Source organism: Falco naumanni, chromosome 1, assembly GCF_017639655.2.
Source record: "Falco naumanni isolate bFalNau1 chromosome 1, bFalNau1.pat, whole genome shotgun sequence".
NCBI lineage: Eukaryota > Metazoa > Chordata > Aves > Falconiformes > Falconidae > Falco > Falco naumanni.
Genome location: NC_054054.1, coordinates 59096768 through 59121003, shown reverse-complemented (window position 1 = coordinate 59121003; position 24236 = coordinate 59096768). Strand labels below are relative to the sequence as shown.

Here is a 24236-nt window from a genome sequence, read left to right as displayed (position 1 = left end):
TAAAATGATAACTACGCTTAGCTATTTTTACGGTCTGCAGTTCTTTCTGTAATTCCACACTAGATGCCTATGTGCAGGTGCTGATCTTTTGCCTTTGGGAATTACACGGGCAAGTTTTATATCGCTCCTATATGCTGTAAGCCTGCGCCCCAGGAGTCAAAACAAGATCAGCTATAGAAGTGCTGCAGTTGTAGTGAAAAACTGTCAACGCCCGCCCATAATAAGACCAATAGCATGTATCAAGCAAGATTATCAGTTTTCTTAAAATTGAACTTTGGAAATATCAATACATTTTTCCATAAACTTATCAAGAAGAAGAGCTGTGATTATAACTGCTGCCTCACCTGCCATGCTGTTCAATGGCATTTTGCTGTCGTGCAAAGTGAAAAACAAAAATCATGCTTACAGAGAATGCAACTGTAAATCGCTTGTAAAGATTAGCGATCCAAAGGTTAGTTGCACTTCCAAGTCTCAGGCATTAGTGATATAAATTCCAGAAGATTTCAGCTGTTCAAGGGTAACATGAAGTAGGAACAAAAATTTCCAGTCTTACTCGCATTCTTTGCAGCACACAGTCTCTTGCTGTCAGACCCTTTGGCAATGTATTTTCACTTGGGAAGTGAATTTAAATCACCCGGAAGAAACACACAGCTGTAGTGCATGTCACATAGAGATGGAAGAACGTTACATGTAACCTGTACCTATGTTAGCAAAGGCCCGTAGCTGTAACTTGCCAAGGGTGCTGACTTCAGGGGCTGTTCAAGGTCATCTTAGGGGAAAAAAAAAAATCCATCGGTACAACTGCCACTACATCATTATTTCCACGTCTCTGGAAATAAGGATAACTCAGGTTATAGTACAATGAAACTGCCAGATCCTCTTAATTCAGGATCAGAAATACTTTTTTTAATAGACAATATCTGGGACTAACACGTAGGGAGGCTCAACCAGCAACCCCTTTCTAGAAACGTGTTGTGAAACTGCTCACGTGAAAGCAGTGGCAGCGCTCCAGCGGCTGCGCAGCCTGCCCTGAGCCGGAGGCGCAGGGATGCTGTACAGCAGCGGGCTGCCTCTTGCAGCCCCTCTTCCACATTTCCAGACGCAGAACAGCAAGCCCAAGCACCAGCCCAGCTTACACATACCTGGCTGCGCTCCCCTGGGAAGAGTGGGCTCAGCTGGACCTGGACTTGTACCTTGGTTCAGTAGGTTTCCTTTGAAAAACTTTGTCCTGCCGGGGTGGAAGATTAGCAGCTTACTGTAATCTGCCCTTACTGCCCTTTGCCACATCGGTGTAATGAGACGGGCTTTACCCAAGGGCTGGGAATAGGCACCTTCGAAAATAACAAGGACAAGCCTTTCTCACTTCAAACATCTCAGCTGATGGTCAGTTCTACTGGGACATATATTAAAAAAAAAACCCCACTCGCATCCTCTCGCTTTGCTTCTGGTGCCTGGAAATGAGCAGTGGCAGGCAGTGTGCACTTTTAAACTCCCGCTGTGTGCGCAGGCAGTCAGAAATGCCATTTCCTGCTTTAGATGCTGTTTTCAAGGTTCCCTTGGCAGTGACTGAGGTTGGCTGCATCTGGCCCCAGCAGGGAGAGCTGCAGGACGGATGGGAAAGCCGTAGTGGACAGCTGCCTGTTTTCGATGTCGCAATTGCAACGGTGTGCACAGCCTTCCCTGCAGCGCTTAAACACTCGCTGTGACTCGCATTCTCCAGCTACAGAAGAACAAGAAATTTCATAGGACCGTGGCAATTAAAACTGCAGCTAGTTACCTCAGGTGTTCCTTTTGTATTCTAAAATGCAAGGCAAGCCCCAAACTCGCCTTCATTTAAAAGGGTACAAGCACTATTAAACTTTTTCTATATTTTCTTCCCAAAAACCCCGGACTTGGCTGGCTAATACACTAACCAGCTCTTTCCCCAGAAGCGCCGCCATGTAGGAACCTGCTGTACATAACACCTCAGAAGCATTTACAATGCCACATGGCACGTACTGCCCCATCAGTTCAGCATCAAGCCTGCTCTGTCATTCTGAACCTTGGTGTTTTGCAATTCCCAGCCCGAGCAGCTCAAACACTGCCACTGCAGGCCTGAACTACAGGTACAGTTGTATTTTTTTCCACATGAACAAGCTGATGCAGCCAAAAGCACCAGCCCGCCCTCCCCAAGAGCTCGGCCACAATTTCACTGCTTGAGCATCTCTATAAAGATCACATCTCCCCCGACCTGATCACATGCAGATGCTGCGCAGCGTTGGCGCTTTAGCACACAGGCTCAGTGCTCCTGCAAGTTGGCGAAGAACTTGTCAGGACACCGTCTCGGAGGAGAGGAAGCCGGTGCTACAGCTGGCTGCTGAAAAGACAAAGTGATCTGTTCCCGTATGCCCAGCTACCCTGTTAAACACATTTCAGCCCACTGAGGATCTTAAGACGTTCGATGAAGGTGCAGCAGACGAGCCCACTGAACTGCACAGCTCGTTCGATCAGGTATGACACGCCCCATGGTTCCCACTAGATCTCTCGGTATCGGGGCACGTAGAGAGACAGAGCTTTTCTTGCACTTCAGGCACAGGGTGGGGAAAGGAGGGGCAGGAATGAATTATCACTGACATCCATCAACATCCCAAGTGTCAAAGCACTGGCTTTCAGCTCCCCACCCTCAGAATTCGGAGGGCACCACAAGTCACTGCAGCATCAGCCCACACCTTCTCACGTTCTGCCTTCAACATCTCCTGCACAGGCTGTTTTAGCCCAGGGGCCAAGGACCCAGCTCGCACATTCTCCCAAAATGTTTTAGCTCTAGTAAGCAGGCTTGCTTCATCTCACCAACATACCTGCCTCTTCAATTAAGACCTGCTACTTGGAAAGTATGTGCAAAGGGAAGGCGTTAAGAAAATCTGGAAGTTTTTGATGCAAACTCACCCTAAAGGGTAAGGCTTTTTGGGGGGTTTAAATACATATATCTGTGTGTGTGCATGCACCCACACAGCCCCTTACTACCTTTACCTCAAGTCTCCAGGTTATTTCCAGACAGAGCAGTGCCACACACCTCTCCAATGGCAACGCACTAGAAACACAAGAAAGAAGCATGATGAAAGGTGCTAAAATCCCAAGCCCTGGATCAGCCAGCAGGGGAGAGACGGCCAGGGTGCGAGTGCTTTGGGAGGCTGTGGAAGGACACCATTTGTGCTACCAACAGCGCAGCAGATGCAGTGCTGCTAAAAATAGGCCAGTGAAGGCCCCCATCACCTTCAACGGGCTTTGGTTACATCCCAGCTAGATTCTTTAAATTGTGACAAATTCCAACAGGCACTTGACAACATTAAATCACTGTAATTAGCAGCAACTATTAAAGCACCTTTCAAAGCTTTTACTAAAATTTCATGAGCTAATTTTATAATAGCTTTCCAAGGAGAAATCAACATTTCTGCTTTAATTATAAAAAAAAAAGAAGAAAAAAAAAAAACCCCACCACTATTCAAACTCACCCCTACCTGCCTAGCTAGCTATTACAGCGCATCCAAGCTGGTCAAAAGCAGTACTTAGCATCATGTATAACTTTGTAATAGTAAAACATAAACATGAAAGTTGCAGAAATTCGTTCTCAACTTCACACTTGGCCTCTGCAAACAACATGTTTAATAGGTGCATTTTTCTCTTGATCCTAATTGGCTTTGTACCAGAACAGCTTTAAGCAGCACATAGAAAGTTTGAAAAGCTTCTACATTCGAGTATGGCCAACTGGTTTGGCTTTTTTGATTTTGAGCAAGAATCTTCAGGATGAACTGTGGCACCAGAGTTAGTTCACCCAGGACACATCTGCATGAACGTACTGTAGTCCACCAGCACCACTTTTCATTAAAACAACATGCAGTTGTTCAGTAAATAGTTAAAAGTTTAGGCTCTTCCCTATTTTGGGTTTCCTGTTCCTGTTCTGTTTTAACATGACCTCTGCTACAAATCTCCATGCTGAGGTCAAAACACACAAGGGACACAGAGCGTGTGTTTCCAGGCTGTGGGAAAGAAGAGGTTTTGACTACGTTTAGTTCAAAAGCAGAACAGAAAAAAAACGCAACAAAAAAAACCCCCAAAAAACCCCTCAAACCCCCAAAAAACCCACACCACACCAACCGCAGTGCCTCACCTAGTAATTAGCAATGGTACTGCCAGCAGCACCCTTCTTTCAAGCCAAGACATGAACATTTAGGTCTGGAGCCCAAAATTGTAGCCTGTTTTCATACCACTGCACATGAAGTGCATTGCGCTGCTGCGGTCTTGAGGAAATTTGGCATTAAGGGGGTTTCTGGGCAAAGAAGCTTCAGAGAAGAATTAGGGACTGCTCTGTTTGTGAGCTACTAACGGAATGGTCAGATTTGTCATGCTCCCTATTATGTCAGCTTCAATATAAGGCAGATTCATAGTACCAGAAACCATACATTCTATTGTACTAGACTGCTCCTGAGTAGATCTCAGAGGGCTATTTAAGCCATTAGCTCAGAATCCAAATCATCACTGGAGAGCAGAGAAAAGCATGTATTTCTGCAACCTGCTATCTTCAGTGGTCAACATTTTCAAAGTCCTTATAACACTGGCATTTATCAGTATCCAAAATAAATTTAGTAAACTTTTCTCACCTTGAGTACATAGTCACTAGGTAAACTTCTGTGGCAAAAATTATGGGAATCATCAAAAACAATACCGAAAATAACTCACATGGAGACACTGTGTTTTATTAATTACCTTCCAGATTACATTTCTATTCCTAAAAAGAAAAACAGGAACACATCTAAATCTAAGAATTCCATTACTGTTCAGTCCTGGGAATGGAATATTGTTAAGTTGGACCGTTTTATTACTTTCCATATACTTTAACATTTCAAAAAAAATTTTTTTTAAAAAAGGTCAAATAATGGTAGCTCGAGACAGATTGCATATTGAACATGGTAGAGGTTGTTAATCACCACACATCAATTTCGTGATAAAAATCCCTGATTTCTTTAAGAACTCTTCCCTCCAAATGAAGTTTATAAAATTATCTGTCAGTGGCTCAGCCACTCAATGGTATTAGAAACTGCTCCCAGGTTTCTTGTTGCTTAGATTATCCAGCCTTGGGTGCACCCTGGAACCAAAGTCCTTGAAGGTGGGAGCCAGCAGTTTCCTCCTTAACACCTTCTGTTGAGCAACATGGAACAAGGCAGAGTCTTCCCTCTTGGAAGAAACAGGAAAGGCGGCCGTGTGTAACAGGAAGAAAAGAGGAAGCCTCAATACTTATGAGTAGATCCTCAAAACTCAGCTGAGCCAGGTCCAGCAAGCAAGAAGACCACGCAAATCCCACCAAGGGAGCAGGCACCACAGAATAAACAAACCGGACAATAAGCGTATCTCCACTGCAGAAGCTGCCATAAATGTATCAGTTCCATGAATCATTCGCTATAAAAAGTTCAGTGTCTCATCTTCAGTGCTTGTTTATATAATTCTGTACATTATATACACAAATGCACAAGGATAGCTGCTTGACACTTCGAATCCTTGTTCTTTTGCAGTGATGAAAAATTTTAAAACCCAGAGTCTGGACTTATAAATAGTGCAGAAAATGCAAACGCTAAGAAGACAATGCCTCCTATGATCGTCACTGAAAAAAATGCAGAAACAAAAAAAAGTTAGATACTGAAAGTTAAATATCTGCCATGACACATTACAGATTTTTATCTTTTTTTCTAATGTCTGATTCCCAAACAACCTTGATATTTCTGCTGCAAACAGCGGACGTTGTTTCTAGCTCAGTATCACAATGTGCAAATACCATCCCACTGTCTAATGGCAACTACAACAATATAGTCTGTTCATTAGAAGGAATGGTTTTACTACTTTAGGTAGTATGAAACTGAAGTTGACACCTGCTGTTGAACATTTGGTTGTGGGGGAAAATCAGATACAATATCCTCATGCTGGAGCAAGCCATCAGTTAAGAGGGACATAATAATCAGCATTTTTTGCATAGTTTAGGTAACTATATTGAAAGAGACAGTTTCAAAAACATTAACTGCTTGCAGTGGCCACAATCTGCTAAAGGCTGGGACAGTATTCTGGGAAAACACCACTGTACACGTTCTCCCGCTCTTCCCTAAATAAACTAACAGGCTAGATGGATCTTTGGTCTAACCTAATAAGGCTATTCCTGTGGCCAAAGGTTCACACTGAGCTTATTAGGAACATATTAAATCGTTAGATTAGCATTTCATCACCAATTTCTTCGGCAAACAAACAGAACAGAATGCATGTTTTACTTTTTGCAGAGAAGCTGATTTTTTTACAACCTCTGCAACTACAGAACAAACATTCTGAATGAACATTTATAGGAATCAGCTTCACAGAATCCTTCCTGGGAGCAAGAAATCTCACTACATCACAGGACGGGCAGCTGAAGCAAGCTGCAACCTAATCTAAGGAAAAACAAACAACCCAATGTAACCTTACTGGTCCTTCCTGTTACAGATAGCAGGTTATGATAAAAAAAAAAAACCAAAACACACACATTTATGCCACACACAGAGTAGCTTTGAAGGCTTTTATATGCGTGGCATAACTTGTCAATATGCAGTTCTCTTGCTCACCTGAAGGTCTGTACTCAGAATTGTGACAAAATTTCTATTATTCACTATCAAATCATACTGACTGTTAAAAATACTGTATTTCCTTCCTCTGGTCTCCCACAAGCTAGCCAATAGTGAAGCAAAACATGCTTCACCTGTGTCCATCTTTAAACCTGGAGCTACAATACCCATTTTGATTCCTTAAATCTGAGTCAGTAAAGCATTATGTTCAATTAAGGACAGACCCCTTAGAAGCACCGTGCACAAGGTGGTGGCACATACTCTGACTCTGCTTGGCAGGAGGGACATTCGGTCCTGGGAACAGCCCAGGGTCACCGCTGCGAGGGGAGCTGACTACAGGGTGGGGTGAGGCAGTACGTTGGAAGACACAGGCTCAAATTAAAAAATACACAACAATATTTTGGGGTTTTCCAAGTTTTAAAAAACATGACATCATTTACACCACAGACATTACCAGCATTAATGCGTATTTTTTTTTGTTGGAGTTTCCACTTACCAGTCCTAACAGAAATTTTTTGTGCTATCATTCTCCCTCCAATAACTGCTAAACCAGTGCATAGGCAATGTCCCACCGTTCCTCCTACTGCCACACCATAGGGGTCCTGAGGAAAAAACACAGAAGGGAAACATCAGCACAGCTGAAAACCCTAGTCCTACAATCTCCTGCCACGAAGGAGCAAAGCCTTGATTCCCTGGTCGCACACTGTCAAGTGTGGAGGATACTCTCTGGTGTTTGCTCTGCTCTACATCACTGCCTTGCAGACCAGTAACAGTGTACGTCAGCTAGCGAGAGACTTAATCTAAACCTGACTAATACAGGAGCACATGGCATGTTTCAACTAAGAAGCATCTTCAAGTCGTTAAATGTAGATTCAGAAATCACTCTGCTGTACTTAAACAATTTAGCAGCCTCTAGAGGAAAGGTGGCAGCTGTTGAGAAACAACACACATCAGCTGGAAGAACACCAACATAATTATAAAGAAAGAGAAAAATAAATCCATGAACTGCAAATGAAGGCTTTCAGCAGCTAAAACATTCTGACTCCTTTGTTCAGCTTCACAAGCTTGTGCTCTACACTGCCTGCCCTCCTCAATCATCTAAAGGGGGAAGTATGAAAGAATAAAGTCCAGAGGATAGCGAATAAAACTTTAGTTTTCAAAGTTTGTCAATGACAGCTTTCACATCACTGCATAACAAGCAGCTACTCAATAGGTGAACAACTCTTACTACGTAAAGAAGGTTTCTCAGATCTACTTACAAATTACACCGTTAAGGGCAGCATATGTATGGAACACCTTATAAAATTGAAGTCTTCAGCGTCAGAAACAGAAAATAAATCTTTTAATGACGGGTAACAAAGGCAAGGTAGTAGCACGACTTTTTCCTGTACAAAGATGAATGAGGGAAAGTGGAGTTGAGTTCCCTGCACATCTCTTAAATGAGGCTCAGCCCTGAGAGGAAAAATGCTGTGGCCGTCACATGAGGTACACATGAAGTCTCTAACAGGCAAAGAGCAGAACTGTCTAAGAAATTATATGATACGAAAAAAGACAACACTAGCCAATATTCTGGCCAATAGAACCAAAATCACAAGCCAGGGAAAAATGGTGGCAAGCACCAAGCAGAGGACAGGTAGGAAACCACCAAGAAGCATAGGTTGGAAGCAGGGCTGTGCCAGCAGAACACATCCGCCTCCAGGATCAGGATCCAAAGTTCCTAGAAATCCCTGTTTCCCTGCAGTCAGCAGTTACGCACAGCCCCTATGGGCAGAGGGTGGACACCAGCCCCCATGCCATTCCCCAGAGCCACCCTGGAAGGTAACAAGTTTCCACGGCTTCCCTCAGTATAGTGTCTCCTGAAGTGGAAGTGCTCAGGCACAGCAGCTGAGGCAAAGCCAGTCTAGTAGGACACTACAGAGCTTCCTTTTCTGTTTCCTTAAACAGATGAACAATTCTTATACACAGTAAAACTATTAGGTGTGAAATCAAGTTCTTTGTCTGGACTAGGTTCATGAGGACAATCTTAATTCATTCCCCTAGTACACCAAGACATTCACGCACTGAGATAGCCCTCTTTTTCCTCCAAAGGAGCCCTGTTTGTTGTGACAGGATGGACACTACTTAATGAACAGTCACGTAGGATTTTATGCTCTCGTCACTGAAGAATGTATGGTCACAGCTGACTTACCACATTGCTCAAATCTCCATATGAAGATGACTTCTTTCCTCACAAGCATTTCTGTAACATTCCTGCTATGTAACTTAGTACTTCACAGACAAGGATTTATCTAAATATATCATGAAACAAAGGGGGATAAAACAATCCTACAGGTAAAATGACAAAAGATCCAGATCATAGTAATTTGCTGATTTTGAAAGGCAGGACTGAGATACTTACAATTAATTTTTTCGTAGTATTTGGTTTTGTAGCACTTACACAAACACTTCTTATGCTAAAGGAACAACATCCCACAGCCTTTAGCTGCAACGCTCAGCACTTCACAAACCAGACCACAAGGTCTAATGGACACTTCCTAATGGGACACTCAGAAAAAGCAAACCAGAAGTCAACAACCACCTGTGAAAAGATGAGCTTAAGCAACTTGCCTAGCACCACATAAAAAAACCTGGGCAGACGCAGTAATAACTCCTCATTTTCCAAGATGGCATGTAACTGCCTGAACAAAGAGATCAACCTCTCCATCTGCTGTTCCCTGCTTTGTTAGCTCTGAGCACTTTCCCTGTGCTGTAATAGAGACAAGAGGTTCCTACAGATTATAGCCTCCTTCATTAGACAGACTTGATTTATCCCTAGGAAAGTCTGAAAGTGCACTGAAAGAAGCATGGGTTCTACGGAAAAAATGTAAATTATCTCAATGCATGAAAAAGCACAGGGGCAAGCTACTTATGTTTATTAAAAGGCTAGCTAGAAGTCTTAATTTTCCTTTAAATACAGTTAAACAAATTTCAATCATGCTGGATATGATTGTATTTCCAGTTTACAGTTTATTTTAGTTCTATATGCTGTACCATACTATACACTTAGGTTTTTAAAAAGAGGTATCTTTTTAACAGCTTTAAGTTTGCTGGGATGAAGGTCTCTTTTTTTTTTTTTTTTTTTAAAGCTACTGTGTTAAAACTGCATGACCGCACAGATCAAAGAAACATCTGGTCTGTAACATCTCTTAACACTGTAACAAAAAAAACCCTGCATTCAGCTGCATGATATAAAACAACTATTTCCAGAAATGCCTGTGCAGACCCAATCATTCAACAACAGTTTTAATACTATGCAGAGCTTCAGTGCATTTATTTTCAGGTCTCAATACAGCTGTAACGCGAAGTAAGGCACACCAAGGCAGCAGGCGTGAATCTGATACCACCCTCCAAGACTATTTTCTCTCCCACTTCTCTGCAGGCCACCCAGAGACAGCAAAAGAACAGCGGGCATTCTGCAAACACTCACCTCTCTGGCAGCCAAGACTATGGTTGTTAACTGGGAACGATCACCCCATTCTGCTAGAAATGTTAAAGTAAAAGCTTGAACAAAGATTGGAGAAATGAAATGTAGCCACTTCTTCTGAGGTATAGTGGTGCCTGGCCCTGATTCCACATCTCCTGGCCCATTTAACAGTTTGGTTCTCTGAAGCTGTGGAACACAAAGGAAAAAAAAAAACAAACACAAACCAACCAACCGTAAGATTAGAAAAGTCATCTAAACAACTCAGATGAAATACACAGTAAAGCTAGCCATTTAGCATCTGGAATGTTAATAGCCACCGACTGCTGCATTATCAATGTATTATTTATATTAGACATCATTTAAAAAAACTAGCTTCATATTATGTACACACGTATGTCTGTACATATACTTGTAATCACCTCTAACCTCCAGTTATTGTCCATCTTGTACTGCCTGCACTTACACAGCAGTTTCAGTAGGAATTACACCTGTTTTTAACCACAGACCTCCTTCTATTTTTAAGGCATGGATCCCCCTCTTCCGAACTGGTGGCTCTCAAATTAGGGTTTGATAAAAATAGTAATAATAATAAAAAAATTAATCTTAGAAGAAATAAGATTAATACTCCACACTATTCCTTAGAAGCGGACCAGTATATTTAGTAAGTTATTATAATAGAGACCTTTGCTGCAACACTACAAACCTCAGCATTAATCTGCCTGACCATAAAAACAAGTAAAAGTAAAGACAAGAGTAAACTGTCTTCTCTGCTAGTAACGCATTTAAAAAAACCCAAGAAAAACACAAACAACCCCCCCCAACACCACCCCACTCTGTGGAGAAAATCCCTTTTCTCCTGAGAAGCCAGGCTTGCCACAGAACTGGAACAACCTGCTGAAACGGCCTCCAGAGGCCACCTCTGTCCCATTTACCATACAAAGTTACCAACCACAGCCACAGCTGAACACCCCAAACACAATGCCATTCTGCAGCCTCATGGCTTTAACTATTTCATCAGCTATAATTCACAGCAAGTTTACGACTTACTTCCTCGTCTTTTTTTTTAATTTCTGCTTGAACTTCCTCCAGCTCTTCCTGACCCTCATCTGGACTCATTTTCAAGCCTTCCCGAAGCATTCGGATGCCAAAAATTGCAAACAGTGCTGTTGACACATAGTATGTGTACACACGAGGAATAACTGTGGTGGCATAGCCAAACAAAACTGTAAAGAAAACAAATGCATCATTTAAAAAAATAAGCATGAGGATCATAATTGTTTTTCCCACATCTAAGAAATGCTTGCTAGCAAAGTCTGCAATTCAAATACCCACCGATAAAGAAATATTGTGTCTTTTTTTAGTCTTATATAATTTTATATTCTTGTTTTTGCAACATAACAACACTCTAAACTCCAGCCATTACTGGTCATGCCAGAGACTGAAGTCCATGAACATGCAGACAAGGCACACCAGGCAAAGCTGATGTGCTGCTGCTCCCAAGAGCAAATCCAACCAACATTATCTTTCCCATCAAGGACTACGCAAGTCCTGCCTTTCTCCAAGCACGCCACGAAACTATCATCTGTAATCATGTTAGATTAGTCACTGTGTATATTAGTTAATTTGACTGCATGTTGGATAGCATCTCTTTCTAATCATTTATCAGATAAAGTTACAATAAGATTTTCTACAAGGTAAATCTACTAGACATACCCACAAATCATCCAGCTGCATGAAGCCATGTCTGTCTTCTTTTGCCAAGTACAAATGCCTGCATTACTATTCCCTTCTCCCCCACACTCCCCACAATCACACAATGTGACCAACTTAGATCTTCCTTTAATTTAAAAGCACTGATCCCACTCAAAGACCAAAAATCTGCTTCCACGGTGAATCTACTTTTTATAGGTATCGAAGGCAATCAAACTAAGCCAAAACTAGTTCTCAAATAATAGGAAGAATCATGTATCCAGGACAAAGTACTTCTCCACAAATTAAGACTAGTTAGCATTTTTGGACAAAAAAGGCCTGTAACAATTAAGAGAAAATTAAAGTTTCACATCTAACATTCAAGGCTGCTTGGACCACGCACTCACAACTGTCTCTGTTGTTTTACTCCACATGCAATTAGCTAAAAGGAAGCGTATTACCATGTATGTTTTCTTGCACATGCTTTCTTAGTTGAAAACTGCCCTCCTAAGTTACTATGTAACGTGGAAATTAATCCACACTGCCACTACCAAAAATAAAGACTACAAGACCAAACTTAATGACACTGCATTACTAGTAAACATACATACATAAACAACAGTATTAATTGCACTGCTAAATAAATCAAGAGTTAAACTAAACTTCTTTTTGAAGACTGAAAATACTGAAGTAAAGCAATGCAAGAAACTGCAAGCAGAAAATAAAGTCTTTATGAAGAAGCATCAAGAAAGATTCGAAGAAAGACTTGGTATAGAAAAAGGGAGAGCAGAAGAGGTCATAAGACTTACAGAATACTGCATCACCTATGGTACTAAGTAACATTACACGAAGCAAGCAGTACAGAAGCGGGAGAAGAGACAAAGACTGTTATATTAAGTGATTAATAGCAGAAACTCTTACAATGCTATCGTTAGACACAGTGCAAATGGAAACTACTCTAAGACTGCAATAATTGCAGCATTATATACAGCAATAGCTACACACCCAAAACAGATGCATAGAAACGCTCGCCAAGAAGCCTGACGCGGGTTAACTGGCTGTCTCCAGCGTGTATAAACCAGTGAACACTATTTCGATCATTTCTGAAATGGGCATGGTTAGAAATGAGCACATACACAACAACATTTGTGCTGCACCTCATGTATCTAAAGACTTTATGATCACAGCTAAGTAAGCACAGCTACAGGTTCCTCAAGTGCCACCTGACACCTCACTTCTCACCCCCAGCTCTTGGCTCTGTCAGTACCACCCATCCCAAAGGATAGTGGCAGGACATCATCTTCAACTTACGTGGCTCAGCACAAACCCAAACTGCTACGCAATCCAGGGATACAAGTCAGACAAGGTACATTTGTCATCGTACTAAGAATCTTTTGCCTTAGGAGGAAAACGAGAAGTCACTCCCACATTCCCTTTAGGCACACTAATTTAACAGGAGCTAAAAATAAAAAGTGCCCCAAAAATCAAATAAAGTGCTTAGGCTCCCAATCTCATTCCTCTTCCTTAAACTTGTATCGAGCTCTAGGGAGCACATGCACCTCATTAGAGGTAAGAGCCTAAATATTCAATCTGGGCCATGGTCCCCAGGAAAACCTTCACACTCCTCAAAACAGAAATCTGCATATACCTACTACCTTCATTTGAATTTCAATTAAAATGTATTAATACGCATCTAGCACATTTTAAGTGATGAAACAAAAAGAAAAGAATGCTAACCTGATAAACATGTCATCAGTCCCAAAGCAAGCATAGCACCAGCCAGTACAGTCAAACGGTTGTACCGCATTGCCATGATGGCTGCAATGAAGAAGGTCTTATCCCCCAGTTCCGATACGATGATGACTGATATAGCAGCCACAAATGCATGAATAAAGCCCAAATTAGTCTTCTCAGCTGACTCTTCATTGACAATGTGAACTGGAGCAACCGGTGAGGATACCTTCTGTAAGGGGCCGGGGGGGAAGCAACAACAAAAACACTAGTTAATTAGCTTGATTAGTTAGTTCACAGAAATACTAAGCCTAGTATTTCACCTATCATACCATACTGCGTAGTGTGACACTAATCACATATCTCTCACGCAGCATTAATGATCATTAACTAGTTACTGGCTGCCACCTACCTCAAGTTGCTAGTTAGGCACTTAGCAAGAAGATCAGATCGTGCACCGATTATTGAAACAGTACTTGCCATGCACATTATTTCCAGAATGTGAGAACCACTATTACAATAAAATGTGGGGAAAGCTGCTTTAGTTCAGCTCTAATATTGCTGTCTTTACAATCCCTAGCTATTTACTTCATGACCTTGACCAAACAAGCAATTTTCTGGTATAAGTATTAAGAATTAAACTCTTCAAACTAAAATTGGGTGACTAGGATAACTCAGAAGAAATACAAAGTCCTTTCAAAAATTGTCAGGACCACTTTCTTCCCTTGCAGGATCTCTGCATCCCAGCTGCATCAAAATTTTGCACAAGCTTTCATCAGCTTTTTTTCTACATGCTCTGTTGAAAACTAGCTTTAAGACTTTCCAGTGGTCAAACCGGACCGGCATACTCCAGATCTCACTTGCTCACTGAAGTGTTTACTTTTACAGAGATTAAGATATCTACAATCCAAAGCAAGACCCAAACCAATTAAATCGATGTTCACATGCTTGAGCAAGGATGGCTAGGAAAGCTTGCTTCATCCCATCTACCAGAGGAGACATGAGTGCAACGTGTTTTAACACGGCGGCTTCCCAGCATTCCACTTCTAGCAGTGCTGCAAATTTTTGGGTTTGGTATTTAAAAGTTTCCATGTTCTGTATGATACACATTGACTTCCCAGAGTTTCTTCACGTTTAGCACTGCTATGAATTTTTGGGTTTGATACTTGGAACTTGGCATGCTCTACCTGACACCTCAAAGCCATACATTAATCATTTTTTCATCCCTCCGTGTGCACGATGACCTGACACTAGACCCCCCTAACCAAGAACACCATTTAAAAAGTTTTCATGTAAAGCAATCTTAAATGCTGAGGAAAAAACGGCAGGTTTTGCGTCGCAACAGTCTGCTTTCATATGCTTCTGTGAGGATGATCTGGAGAGGCCGGCTGCCCCCCAACATGCAAGTGGAGCACAAAAATACTTATCGGGTGAAAAAGAAAAAAAAAAGCATTAGCCCATTTTCCACGTCGGACCTAAATTCCCCTCTTACAGCAGAAACGGGGAAGCTGCAGGGCCATGAGGTGATCCCGCCGCTTCCCCTTCTCCTGTTACAAGATGGGGAAATGCAGGAGTCCGGCGGCCTCCGAAAGGCGAGGCGCCCGGGAGGCCGGGCCCGCCCCGCCGGCACGGAGCTGCCGCCGCGGGGGTGGGGGTGGGGGGGCGCTCCCGCCCCGCGGCCCGGCTGAGGGAGGGGGCCGTTACGCAGGCAGCCGGCGCGGCGCGGCCCGTCCCCGCCTCACCTCACCTCACCTCAGCCCGCGGCTCGGCTCCCTGCGCCGCCGGCGGTGGCGGAGGCTCCTTCTTCCTGGCGGGCTCTTCCTCGGGAGCGGCGCGCAGCCCCGCCGGGGCCGCCAGCAGCAGCGACGCCGCCAGCAGCAGCGCGGCGGCCCGCGGGAGCGGCGGCGAGGCCATGGCGGCCGAGCGCGGTGCTGAGGGGGGCGGCACGGCACGAGGCCCCTCTTAAAGGCGCCGCGTCACCGCCCCGCCCGCAGCGCCCCAGCCGCGCAGCCCCGCGACCGCCCGCCGACCGCTTCCTGCAACGGCCCGGAGAGGCGGGGCCGCCCGCGCCGATTGGCTGCGGCTGCCGCTGACGGACAGACGCCCCGCCCCGCCCGAACGAGCCGGGGACCCGCGGCCTGTGGCAGCCCCTGCGCCCCGCCGCGCTCGGGAGGGGGCCCGGGCGCTGGTCCCTGCCCCTGCCTGCGGCTCCCGGCGTTCGGAAGGGCCGGGCGGCGCGACTGTAGCTTCCTCGGGGGAGCGTCCCTCCTCCGCGCGGAGTTGCCTACGGACAGCGAAAGGGCGCCGAGGGGCGGGGAGCGGAGCGGCTACGTAAGGAGGCGAAAAAACTGCACGGGAAGGGCCCGGGCACAGCCAGCCCCTGCCCGGGCAGGGACAGGGATGTGCGCCCGGGGAAGCCACGAACAGCCCTGTAAGGAGGAGCAAGAACAGGAGATGCCGCAGGCAACTCCCGAGAGTCACTAAAAAAAAAATAAAAACAAACCAAAAACAAACAACAAAAAAAAAAACCCAGAAGGATGCGGTCCTCAGCCGGGACCACGTTCCACGGTGAACTGAAGCTGTGGAAGCGTCGATGGAGAGAGGGGCTGCGAGACCCCCGAGAGGCACAACATTCTGTGCAAAGTAATTGCTCACGTTTTGCTAACTGGTGTCTCAGTTTTGAAAAATGATACAAAATGGAAATAGGTTTAATAAACAATTTTAATTAATTTGCAATATATACTTTGGTATATAAAAATTATTCTCATGTATAAAATAATATATGCATGTAAGTAGAAAACACACTGAAACACCAGCATCCATATGCTCCATCATGCAAACTGATCATTCACTCCAGTATCATGAAAAGGACCAAAACATTCAATAGTTAAGTGCCAAAAACCCCCCAAAACCCTAGGCTGAGTGACATCATCTCCCCAGTAAAGAATTTCTTTGCAACACTGGTCAGGTACTGGTTTCTGTGTGTTCTCTGCCTTGGCAGTTCATTACATCTGCTCTCACAGGCTGCTCAAAACCTACTGTAGATGTGATTACAGCCATCCTGCATAACTGCCCCCTATAACACACAAGGGATTTCAGTAACGCATGAGGGACTCCAATAACCCACTATAAGAATAACAGAACCGTAACAAAGAACATTAATTTTCTGCAAATTCTCTTCTACAGTCTTTCTAGACAGAGAACCTTCAATGATTTTCCCAGTTTAGGGATAAACTAGGAGTTTTCATCAATGAATGAAAACACTTTGCTGCAAAAGAGATAATGCAGAGAACGGGCCTGTTTATCTACGCTGCTGAGCATGAGTCATTCCTCCACCACAGCTTTCTCCACAGGTTTTTGTGCTTGCAGTTACAAAGCAGTGGCTGGTTTTAATTATCAACAGGGAAGCACAGAAAGATACACAATTTGCCTCCCTCTGAAGTGATTCAGTGAAAAGAAACTAGGAAAAAAATTACACTTAAATATTAGACAAGACATGAAATACAGTAGTTCAAATTATTCCCTGTACCCTTCTTTCACCACACAGTTTTCATGTAAATGCATTTGTGCTTGCTGTACAACAGCAAGTGTTTTATGCATAATATATAAACCAGAGAGGAGCCAATTAACATCTCCTCAGTTTGAATTAAGGTCTTCAGTAAACTTTGTTTTAGCTTGTATAATACGTAGAGACTTTACATTTCCCCACGTAAACTTGTAACACGGATGAGATTATCATTAAAATTATGAGGTTTTAAGCTAGAGATAAAACATGCAATTTTACCTTGGCTTTGATACACTGTTCTTACTCCCTTATAGAAAACACTTGCCAGTTTGCATTAAAAGTACTTTAGAAGAAATATTCTAAAAAACAAATGGTATAAATGCTTTTCGATGCTTTGGGTAGGAGCTAAAGTTTTTATGATAAAACTCGTGACACAAAACAGCAGCCAGTGCTTGGTTAAAAAGAACATACAACACTACACACCACCACGTCATGTTGTGAAATCCAAGCATGATAGCCATAGATACATATATGAGGAGCTCTGCAAAATAATGAGGGCAAGAAACTCTCTCAAACCAATCTCCAAAAGGTACATTGTGGCCCAGACTTACAACTTTTCCTGTAAGCAAACAGAAAGAAATCAGTTAAGAACAACATGCACTAAACAAAATTTTCTCTTCTACTCACAACTACAGAAGAACACGCCTATTAAAGTTACCACCACGGTCCACCTCCATCTGATCTGGCAGCTTTGCACTTTTTAATGAAGTAAAATGCCATCTCTGGCTGTTAGCAGAAATACAGAGTAAGGAAACCTATTAGCCCACAGGGAGATACAAGTGAGGTCCCCAAGGAGCAGCACAAGTCCTAAGCATTAGCATGTGTCTGCCCTTAGAACACTAGAAGCTAGACTTTCATTTTAAGTTATGTAAAACTATATATATATAGAGACAGACAACTCTCTGCATTCAGCCATGTGATCTTTTCCAAAAAAAAACATTTGATCTACTAGAAGTCTTCCAGAGCACTATGCTACAGAACCTAAAAAATACTCATGTTTTAAGGTATTAGAAGCTATGGAAGCCTATTGAAATATCAGGAAAAAATTACCAGAGTAAATCATTGAGAAATGAAATATCTTACCTGATTTACTTTTTCTAAGATTAGCTAGAATTACAAGACATCTGTGTTGGTGAAGAGAGGCCCAAATGTACATCGTAACTCCCACAATGTGATACCAGGAGATCTGCACAGAAAGCTCTTTTCCTGAATAAAATAAGTTTCATTAATATATAGCCAGGAAATACCTCCCCAAGGATCACCCCAAAACACTGCATGCATTTTTTAAATGTTACTGTCTTACAAACTTTTAGTAGTGAGTCTCTAATCCCTTGAAAGATGCTTTTGAAACTTACATCATTTAAGTGCTCAGCTGGTAGTTAATTTCCCTTAACCGCTCTATACTGTAAATACCAGGTTTTAATGCAGTAGCTTGAGGTACAGCATTGATGTACAACTGATACATAATTGATAGTCTAAGACCTCATTAATCAATGCTGTTTGTAATTCTTACCATCCTAATTAAAGACATTGTCACGGCTCAGGTCAACCTGTCAGTGCACTGTTGTTTTGCCTTGTTCACAGTGAGCGAGATACATACACACATACACACACGCACACACATGCACAGCGTGAACTGTTTAGGCCTCAGACCTTCAAAAAAATGTTAATTGTATTAAGGATGATTTCCAATATACGAGCCAATACACCATCTCTAAGAATCTGCAAGATGTGAGAAGTAGGAGAGTGGTCCAGAAAGATAAAGGTTTTATCTACGCTTAGAAGATCTGAGGGTTCTTTTAAATAAAATAATTAAAATAAATCACTAAACTACAGCTGATATGGTTGGAAGTGGTTAAAAACTTCACTAAAGTTACATACTTAGTAATGACCACTTTACAAAAATTAGTCATGGGAGAAGTGCCACAACCAGCTCATGGTTCATCTGCGCAGGGGAACAGCAGCTCAGTTGTGAGACTCAGTGGAAAGCGTTGTGGAAACAAGTCATGTAATTCAAATTTCTGCTGTATTAATGGAGACGTTACAGTTAGGAGGGAAAGAAGAAACTGACTGATGCAAAGCAGAGCAGTGGCAAGTCCTCAGTGGAAAACAAAGCAGGAGGCCAAGACAGCCTTGCCGACTCACCTTACAGGAAAGCTTACAACAAAAAACCAAACTCCAGTCTGAGATGTGAAGTTGCATAGTAGCATTTGAGAACTGGTACCTACTACTGTCCTTCATAAAGCATGTTTCACAATGCAAAACTGATCGGTAATGATCCTGGAAGTAAATATGTGAGATGGTTTTCAGGACGTTAACAGTAATGGTTAACATGAAAGTGTGTGTGTGTGTTTGTGTATAATGCTGGTTGATCATGTGACATACTGAAATGTAGTTACTTTGAACTATCACTCATCAGTTAACACACTTCTCACACAAGCAGCCCTCTATGAAACCATTTGCCACAATGGAAACAATTGGGAGCAAACCTGCATCTTTGGCAATAAACAGGCACTTACCATTCCTGACATTAGTAGGCACTTGACATAGCACAGTTGAGCCAACAGCAACGTAGTAAACAAGTCCAAAGCAATACTGCACGATATTAATGACACCATTGGAAAACACACTGGTCCAGAGGCATTCTGCCAGTCTTCGACAGCTATGCAGCCAAAGCAGCAGGAGAACCAGCAGCGCAGAGAAGTGCTCGCTATCTGATTGCGGATAAAAAATAGCAACTTTGAGGCAGACGGGAACAATGTAACCCTGAGAGTGCTTCCAAAAGACTGTTGTTTCCCCTTCCCACAGCAAAATTTTACCCTCAATTTAAATTCACTGAGCGCTGGGGAAAATACTTGTATGTGGTGAGGCACTGCTGACCACAGCAAGATTACTTCTGGAAAGTGCTAATGGCTCATTTTTCTAAAAGGACTGCTGAAAGCCATCACATCCACAAATTAGAATGATTTCTACCTTGAAAAATGACAAAAGAACTTGGTATTCCAGGAAAGTCACTTGGAACCTAGTTTAAAAGCAGCTCATGAAGGAGCACTTGAGGAAAACACAATCAACACAGGACAGTAGTGCAGCTTTCTAGTATTTATATGACTGCATCATAATAGCTGGAATACTTGCCAATGTCCTCACTCTGAGAATCTCTGCCAAGAGCACGGTGCACACACTGAATCCATGATGGGAGCAACCCTCCGAGGAACTTGGCTTGGAAAAGACAGATCAGCAGAAAGCCGTTCCAGAACACAGAAACCACATAAAAGTGAGTAAACCACCTGTGGAAACAAAAAGGGTCTTCATTAATGTTCTCACTGTTCCTTAGTTAGAAATGTACTGCAGGACATGCTTGCCTGATGGTGAGTACATTCCCTTTTGGTCTCCACAGCAATAAGTAGAGAACGTGGGACTCCAGTGGTACCAAGCAGGAATAACCCTATTGCCTTCTTTCTGCAGTGAAATGCTGCCTGGAGTAACCTCTAATTTAGCTTACTTTACTAATCGTAGCTGCACTAAAAAGGAGAAAGTGTAACCCACACATTACAAAGGTATTCCTCAGCTATTATAACTAATCATGATGTGCACAATTTTTTCTTTATAATGTACACCACCAAAAGCACATCCAAATTAATTTTCTGGGCATTTCCAGGCTGTTGTGCCTAGCAGCGCTCCCACTTCCCTCAGTTCTAGTGGATGCATTACATGATGTGTTAAAGTTCATAAATGACAAATGCAGATGGTAAAAGGCACCAGGATTAATTACTCAGCTGTACACTGAAATACCTTACCCCCCTGCAAAGTCAAGGTCTGCAACAGTCATATAGAAATAAAGGAGAGACTACCAATACCACTGGGTGATTTCAAAGTTAGACCACATGGGTTTTTTTAAGAAATCAAAGAATACCCCAACCCCGTAATGCACTTATGCATTATGCATTACTGAAATGCAAGACATTACAGCCAAGACAGGTAACTGGATAGAGTTAAACAGCCCGTGATATCCAGCTCAAACTAGGTGATGCTGTATTCCCTTTTGTTTTTAAAACAAAAAGCCCTTCTGGCTATGAATAAAAATCAGGACCCCTGGAAACACCTGCAAAGAGACAAAATTTGTACCATGGGAAGATGCTGATGACCTTGTGTTGACAATGTAACTATTAGTACAAAACTAGAATATAACTGGATAGTTAGAGAAGACGATATTTCTCTGGAACATGCAAACTTTTCTTTTGGGCAAGTGTAGGGGTACTAACACCCTTGCTTAGTGAAACCAAATAAAGTGACTCCCTCCCAAAGCAGCTCGGGTACATCTCAAAAGTAATACAGAGGCCAAGTCAGAACCACAGAAACAGCAAGCATCTCTGCATATTTCAGAGCACCTTGACCATTAGCAGCTGGTAGCCCCTTCAGAAAATCACTTCTCCTCCACAGTTCCTTCTCCTATCAAGCAGGGACAGCAACATTTGCTCTGCTGATTTGCAATAGCTGAAGTAAAATTTAGCCCCTCTCCCTCATTTTCTGCTTAGAGGACAAACAGAAGCTCGTACATTGATAAAAACTCATCTCCGCCTCCAAGCTTCAAGCTCTTTCCCTGCTGTCCCGTTACTTAGTTGACTTTTTTTGTCTCATCCCCCACCAGAGAACTTTCTCCACAAGTGCTGCTTCTTACTACCAGCACACAAGCCCTGCCAGCTTAGCCGAGACATGCTCTGCAAGTTTTCAGCAATCCCAACTATGCTGGAGATGTATCTGACCTACAGAAAAATACAGCACTGCAGCAAGTACGTGTTACCCCTCAAGGAGAGGAATGTTCACTATCTGCCAAACCAACCTGAAATTAATCACAATATTTGACAAGATGGAATGACAAAGTTAAAAACAAGCACAGGCTAGTGAAAATACAATGCTTGTTTGGAAACAAGATGCAGATGAATGGAAATGGAAAACGCCTCAACATCTGCAGTCGGGATCTTCTCTGTTCTTTCAGCTAGCAGGTTTACGGGCCAGCTACTCAAGTAACAGAATCGCTTTGTAGATACTGAAAGCTTAAGACCAACTGCCTGAAAAAAACACGTTCTTCAGACACTATCTCCCCTAAGACAGGGTGGTGGGAAACTTTTGCTGGAGAAAGGTCAACTCAAATGATAACCTACCTTAAGAATGTGGCATTTTTGCGGTACGCTGCAATTAAGACAAAGCCTTTACAAGCCCCTGTTCTGGCTGAGGGTATCGCAGAGCTTAAGCACACCCCTGGATATTTTCTGTAACCAGAAGCCTGATAACCAAAATACTACATTAGAACCTTTCCATGAATACCATGCTGCATCACAAAACCTTTTTTTAACATTTGGTTTGAAAGCTACGTATATAAAACACGTCGGTGCCCACAGGACCGTTACCTGGGGGGCCATCAGGCCTCTGGGTTAAGCAGCCTCCCAGGCCGGCCCGGCAAGAGCCCCTCACGCCTGGGTTCAAGTCAGAGGCCAGTTTGTCATGAATCTTGGCTGATCAAAACCGATGAAATCCCAATAACATATAAAAAGCTGTAAATGGGGTTCCCCCCCCTTTTCCCCTTTCTCATCCTATTAAACATCTATCAAGAGATATGTTTGAATAACACTGCGGTTCTTTTACGTTATTAAAGACTGTTCAAGCCAGGTCCAGACCATTATGTTAACAGGCTGTTACTACTGTCCCAAGGCACATTTTAAAAAGAAACCTTAAAGGAAGGAGGTGACAACTGAGAATCCGTTTAAGGAAACAAACCTACAGTATGTTTGACACTCAGGAACCCACAGCCCCAAGACCCCGGGCTGAGGCCTGCGGGAAGGTTTGTTCTGCAGATACCACATGGCACTGGGATTCATGGGATGAGGCTTTTGTTCCAGTTTGGCACATATGGCCTCAGTATGACTGCAGCATCTACGCTCCTCCATTCCCCATCTGTAACGCCAGAATAACACTTCTGCCAAAAAAAAAAAAAATAAATCGAGCCCAACTCTACAACAATACACAACGCTATTTGCACATGCTATTTATTTTCTACATCTTCGGCTGAACTAATGGAAGCGCATGTATCGTTACCTCTACGGCTCCGCGGCCCGAGGCCGGCAGCACCGGGCACAGCACCGGGCACAGCACCGGGCACAGCACCGGGCACAGCACCGGGCACAGCACCGACGGCTGGCCCGGCCCCGCGCCGCCCCTCACCTCTTGGGCAGCTGGCGGAGGCGCGGCGCGGCCGTGCGCGGCCCGCAGCCCCGCTTCGTCTTCCCGTACCGAACGAGGTCCTGGAAGAGGCCGCAGACAAAGCTGCTGCTGCTGCCGCTGCCGCCGGGCCGCCGCAGCACCAGCAGCAGCAGCAGCGCCGCCAGGAAGGCGCAGGCCAGCAGGGCCCAGGCGGCGGCCAGCAGTGCCGGCATGGCCTCCTCGGCCGGCGGGCGGGGCCTGGGGGCGGCCGCGCATTCGCTTCCTCTCCCCGCCCCCGGGAAAAGCGGGTCCGCCCAGCCGGGGGCGGTGAGGGGCCGCGGCGCGGCCGTGTGGCCGCGCAGCTGCCGGGGGCGGGCACCTGCGTCTGTCGCGTTACCTTGCGCGTCTTCCCGCATTTGCGCTGTCCCCATCGTGTCTCTCGGTTTATGTTCCGAGGCGGTAGGAAGCTGCCGCAGGTTTAACGAGGCTGGGGAGGGGACACAGCCCCCGGTTGGGCTGTGCTCCCCGCCGCGACCCAGAAGCAGCTCCCGCCGCTGCCGGTACGCTGCCCGTCCCCCTGCCGGGGCCCGTCCCGCCTGCGGGCTGACCCGCAGCCACCGCCCGCACGCTGCCTGTGCGTGGGGCCCCGCACTCAGAATCCATTCTAGTAACGTTACAGGTTCCGCCGCGACGTGAAAGGAGAGCTTTGCTTTGCCTTTCCTTCGCCTTGAGAAAGCAAGAAGCCAAACCCGCTTGGCACCGAAGGGAGACGGTTCCCCCCAGGTACCGGGACACCGGAGGCAGAGCCCTCCCGCCGCGGCCGGGAGCCCGGACAGCAGACACGATGGATTTTCGGTGCCAGATGCACGGGGGATAAGTTCCACACAGCGTGCACACCGATTTTGTTCACTGTTTATATGGCCAATCTACACATATTAATGACATTTCTGAGAAATTACTACCATATTCATTA

The 24236-nt window shown here is 44.1% G+C and overlaps 2 protein-coding genes across 2 annotated transcripts; both read right to left on the bottom strand.

The window, feature by feature from the left end:
- Positions 1 to 4717: 4717 nt before the first annotated feature.
- Positions 4718 to 15519, bottom strand: TMEM165 (transmembrane protein 165). The gene is made up of 6 exons (XM_040595814.1): positions 15253 to 15519; positions 13507 to 13732; positions 11128 to 11303; positions 10084 to 10266; positions 7114 to 7219; positions 4718 to 5635 (listed from the first exon to the last, which is right to left on the bottom strand). Exons 1-6 carry the CDS (start codon positions 15412 to 15414, stop codon positions 5559 to 5561), a joined length of 930 nt encoding a protein of 309 aa, XP_040451748.1. The 5' UTR covers positions 15415 to 15519; the 3' UTR covers positions 4718 to 5558.
- Positions 15520 to 16208: 689 nt separating this feature from the next.
- Positions 16209 to 23496, bottom strand: SRD5A3 (steroid 5 alpha-reductase 3). The gene is made up of 5 exons (XM_040595802.1): positions 23285 to 23496; positions 20201 to 20352; positions 19585 to 19779; positions 18149 to 18271; positions 16209 to 17624 (listed from the first exon to the last, which is right to left on the bottom strand). The coding sequence occupies exons 1-5, from the start codon at positions 23494 to 23496 to the stop codon at positions 17365 to 17367; spliced, it is 942 nt and encodes a 313-aa protein (XP_040451736.1). The 3' UTR covers positions 16209 to 17364.
- Positions 23497 to 24236: the final 740 nt, after the last annotated feature.

Excerpts from the sequence above, each read along its gene's own strand:
- TMEM165 (XM_040595814.1), bottom strand. The coding sequence starts at position 15,414 with ATGGCCTCGCCGCCGCTCCCGCGGGCCGCCGCGCTGCTGCTGGCGGCG. Across the intron at positions 7,220-10,083 it reads TAGTCTTGGCTGCCAGAGAG|GACCCCTATGGTGTGGCAGT; the intron begins GTGAGTGTTTGC and ends TTTTTTCCTCAG. Across the intron at positions 5,636-7,113 it reads AAAAATTTCTGTTAGGACTG|TGACGATCATAGGAGGCATT; the intron begins GTAAGTGGAAAC and ends CATTTTTTTCAG.
- SRD5A3 (XM_040595802.1), bottom strand. The coding sequence starts at position 23,496 with ATGCCGGCACTGCTGGCCGCCGCCTGGGCCCTGCTGGCCTGCGCCTTC. Across the intron at positions 20,353-23,284 it reads CTCCGCCAGCTGCCCAAGAG|GTGGTTTACTCACTTTTATG; the intron begins GTGAGGGGCGGC and ends TTGTTTCCACAG. Across the intron at positions 18,272-19,584 it reads GCCTACTAATGTCAGGAATG|GAAAAGAGCTTTCTGTGCAG; the intron begins GTAAGTGCCTGT and ends TATTTTATTCAG.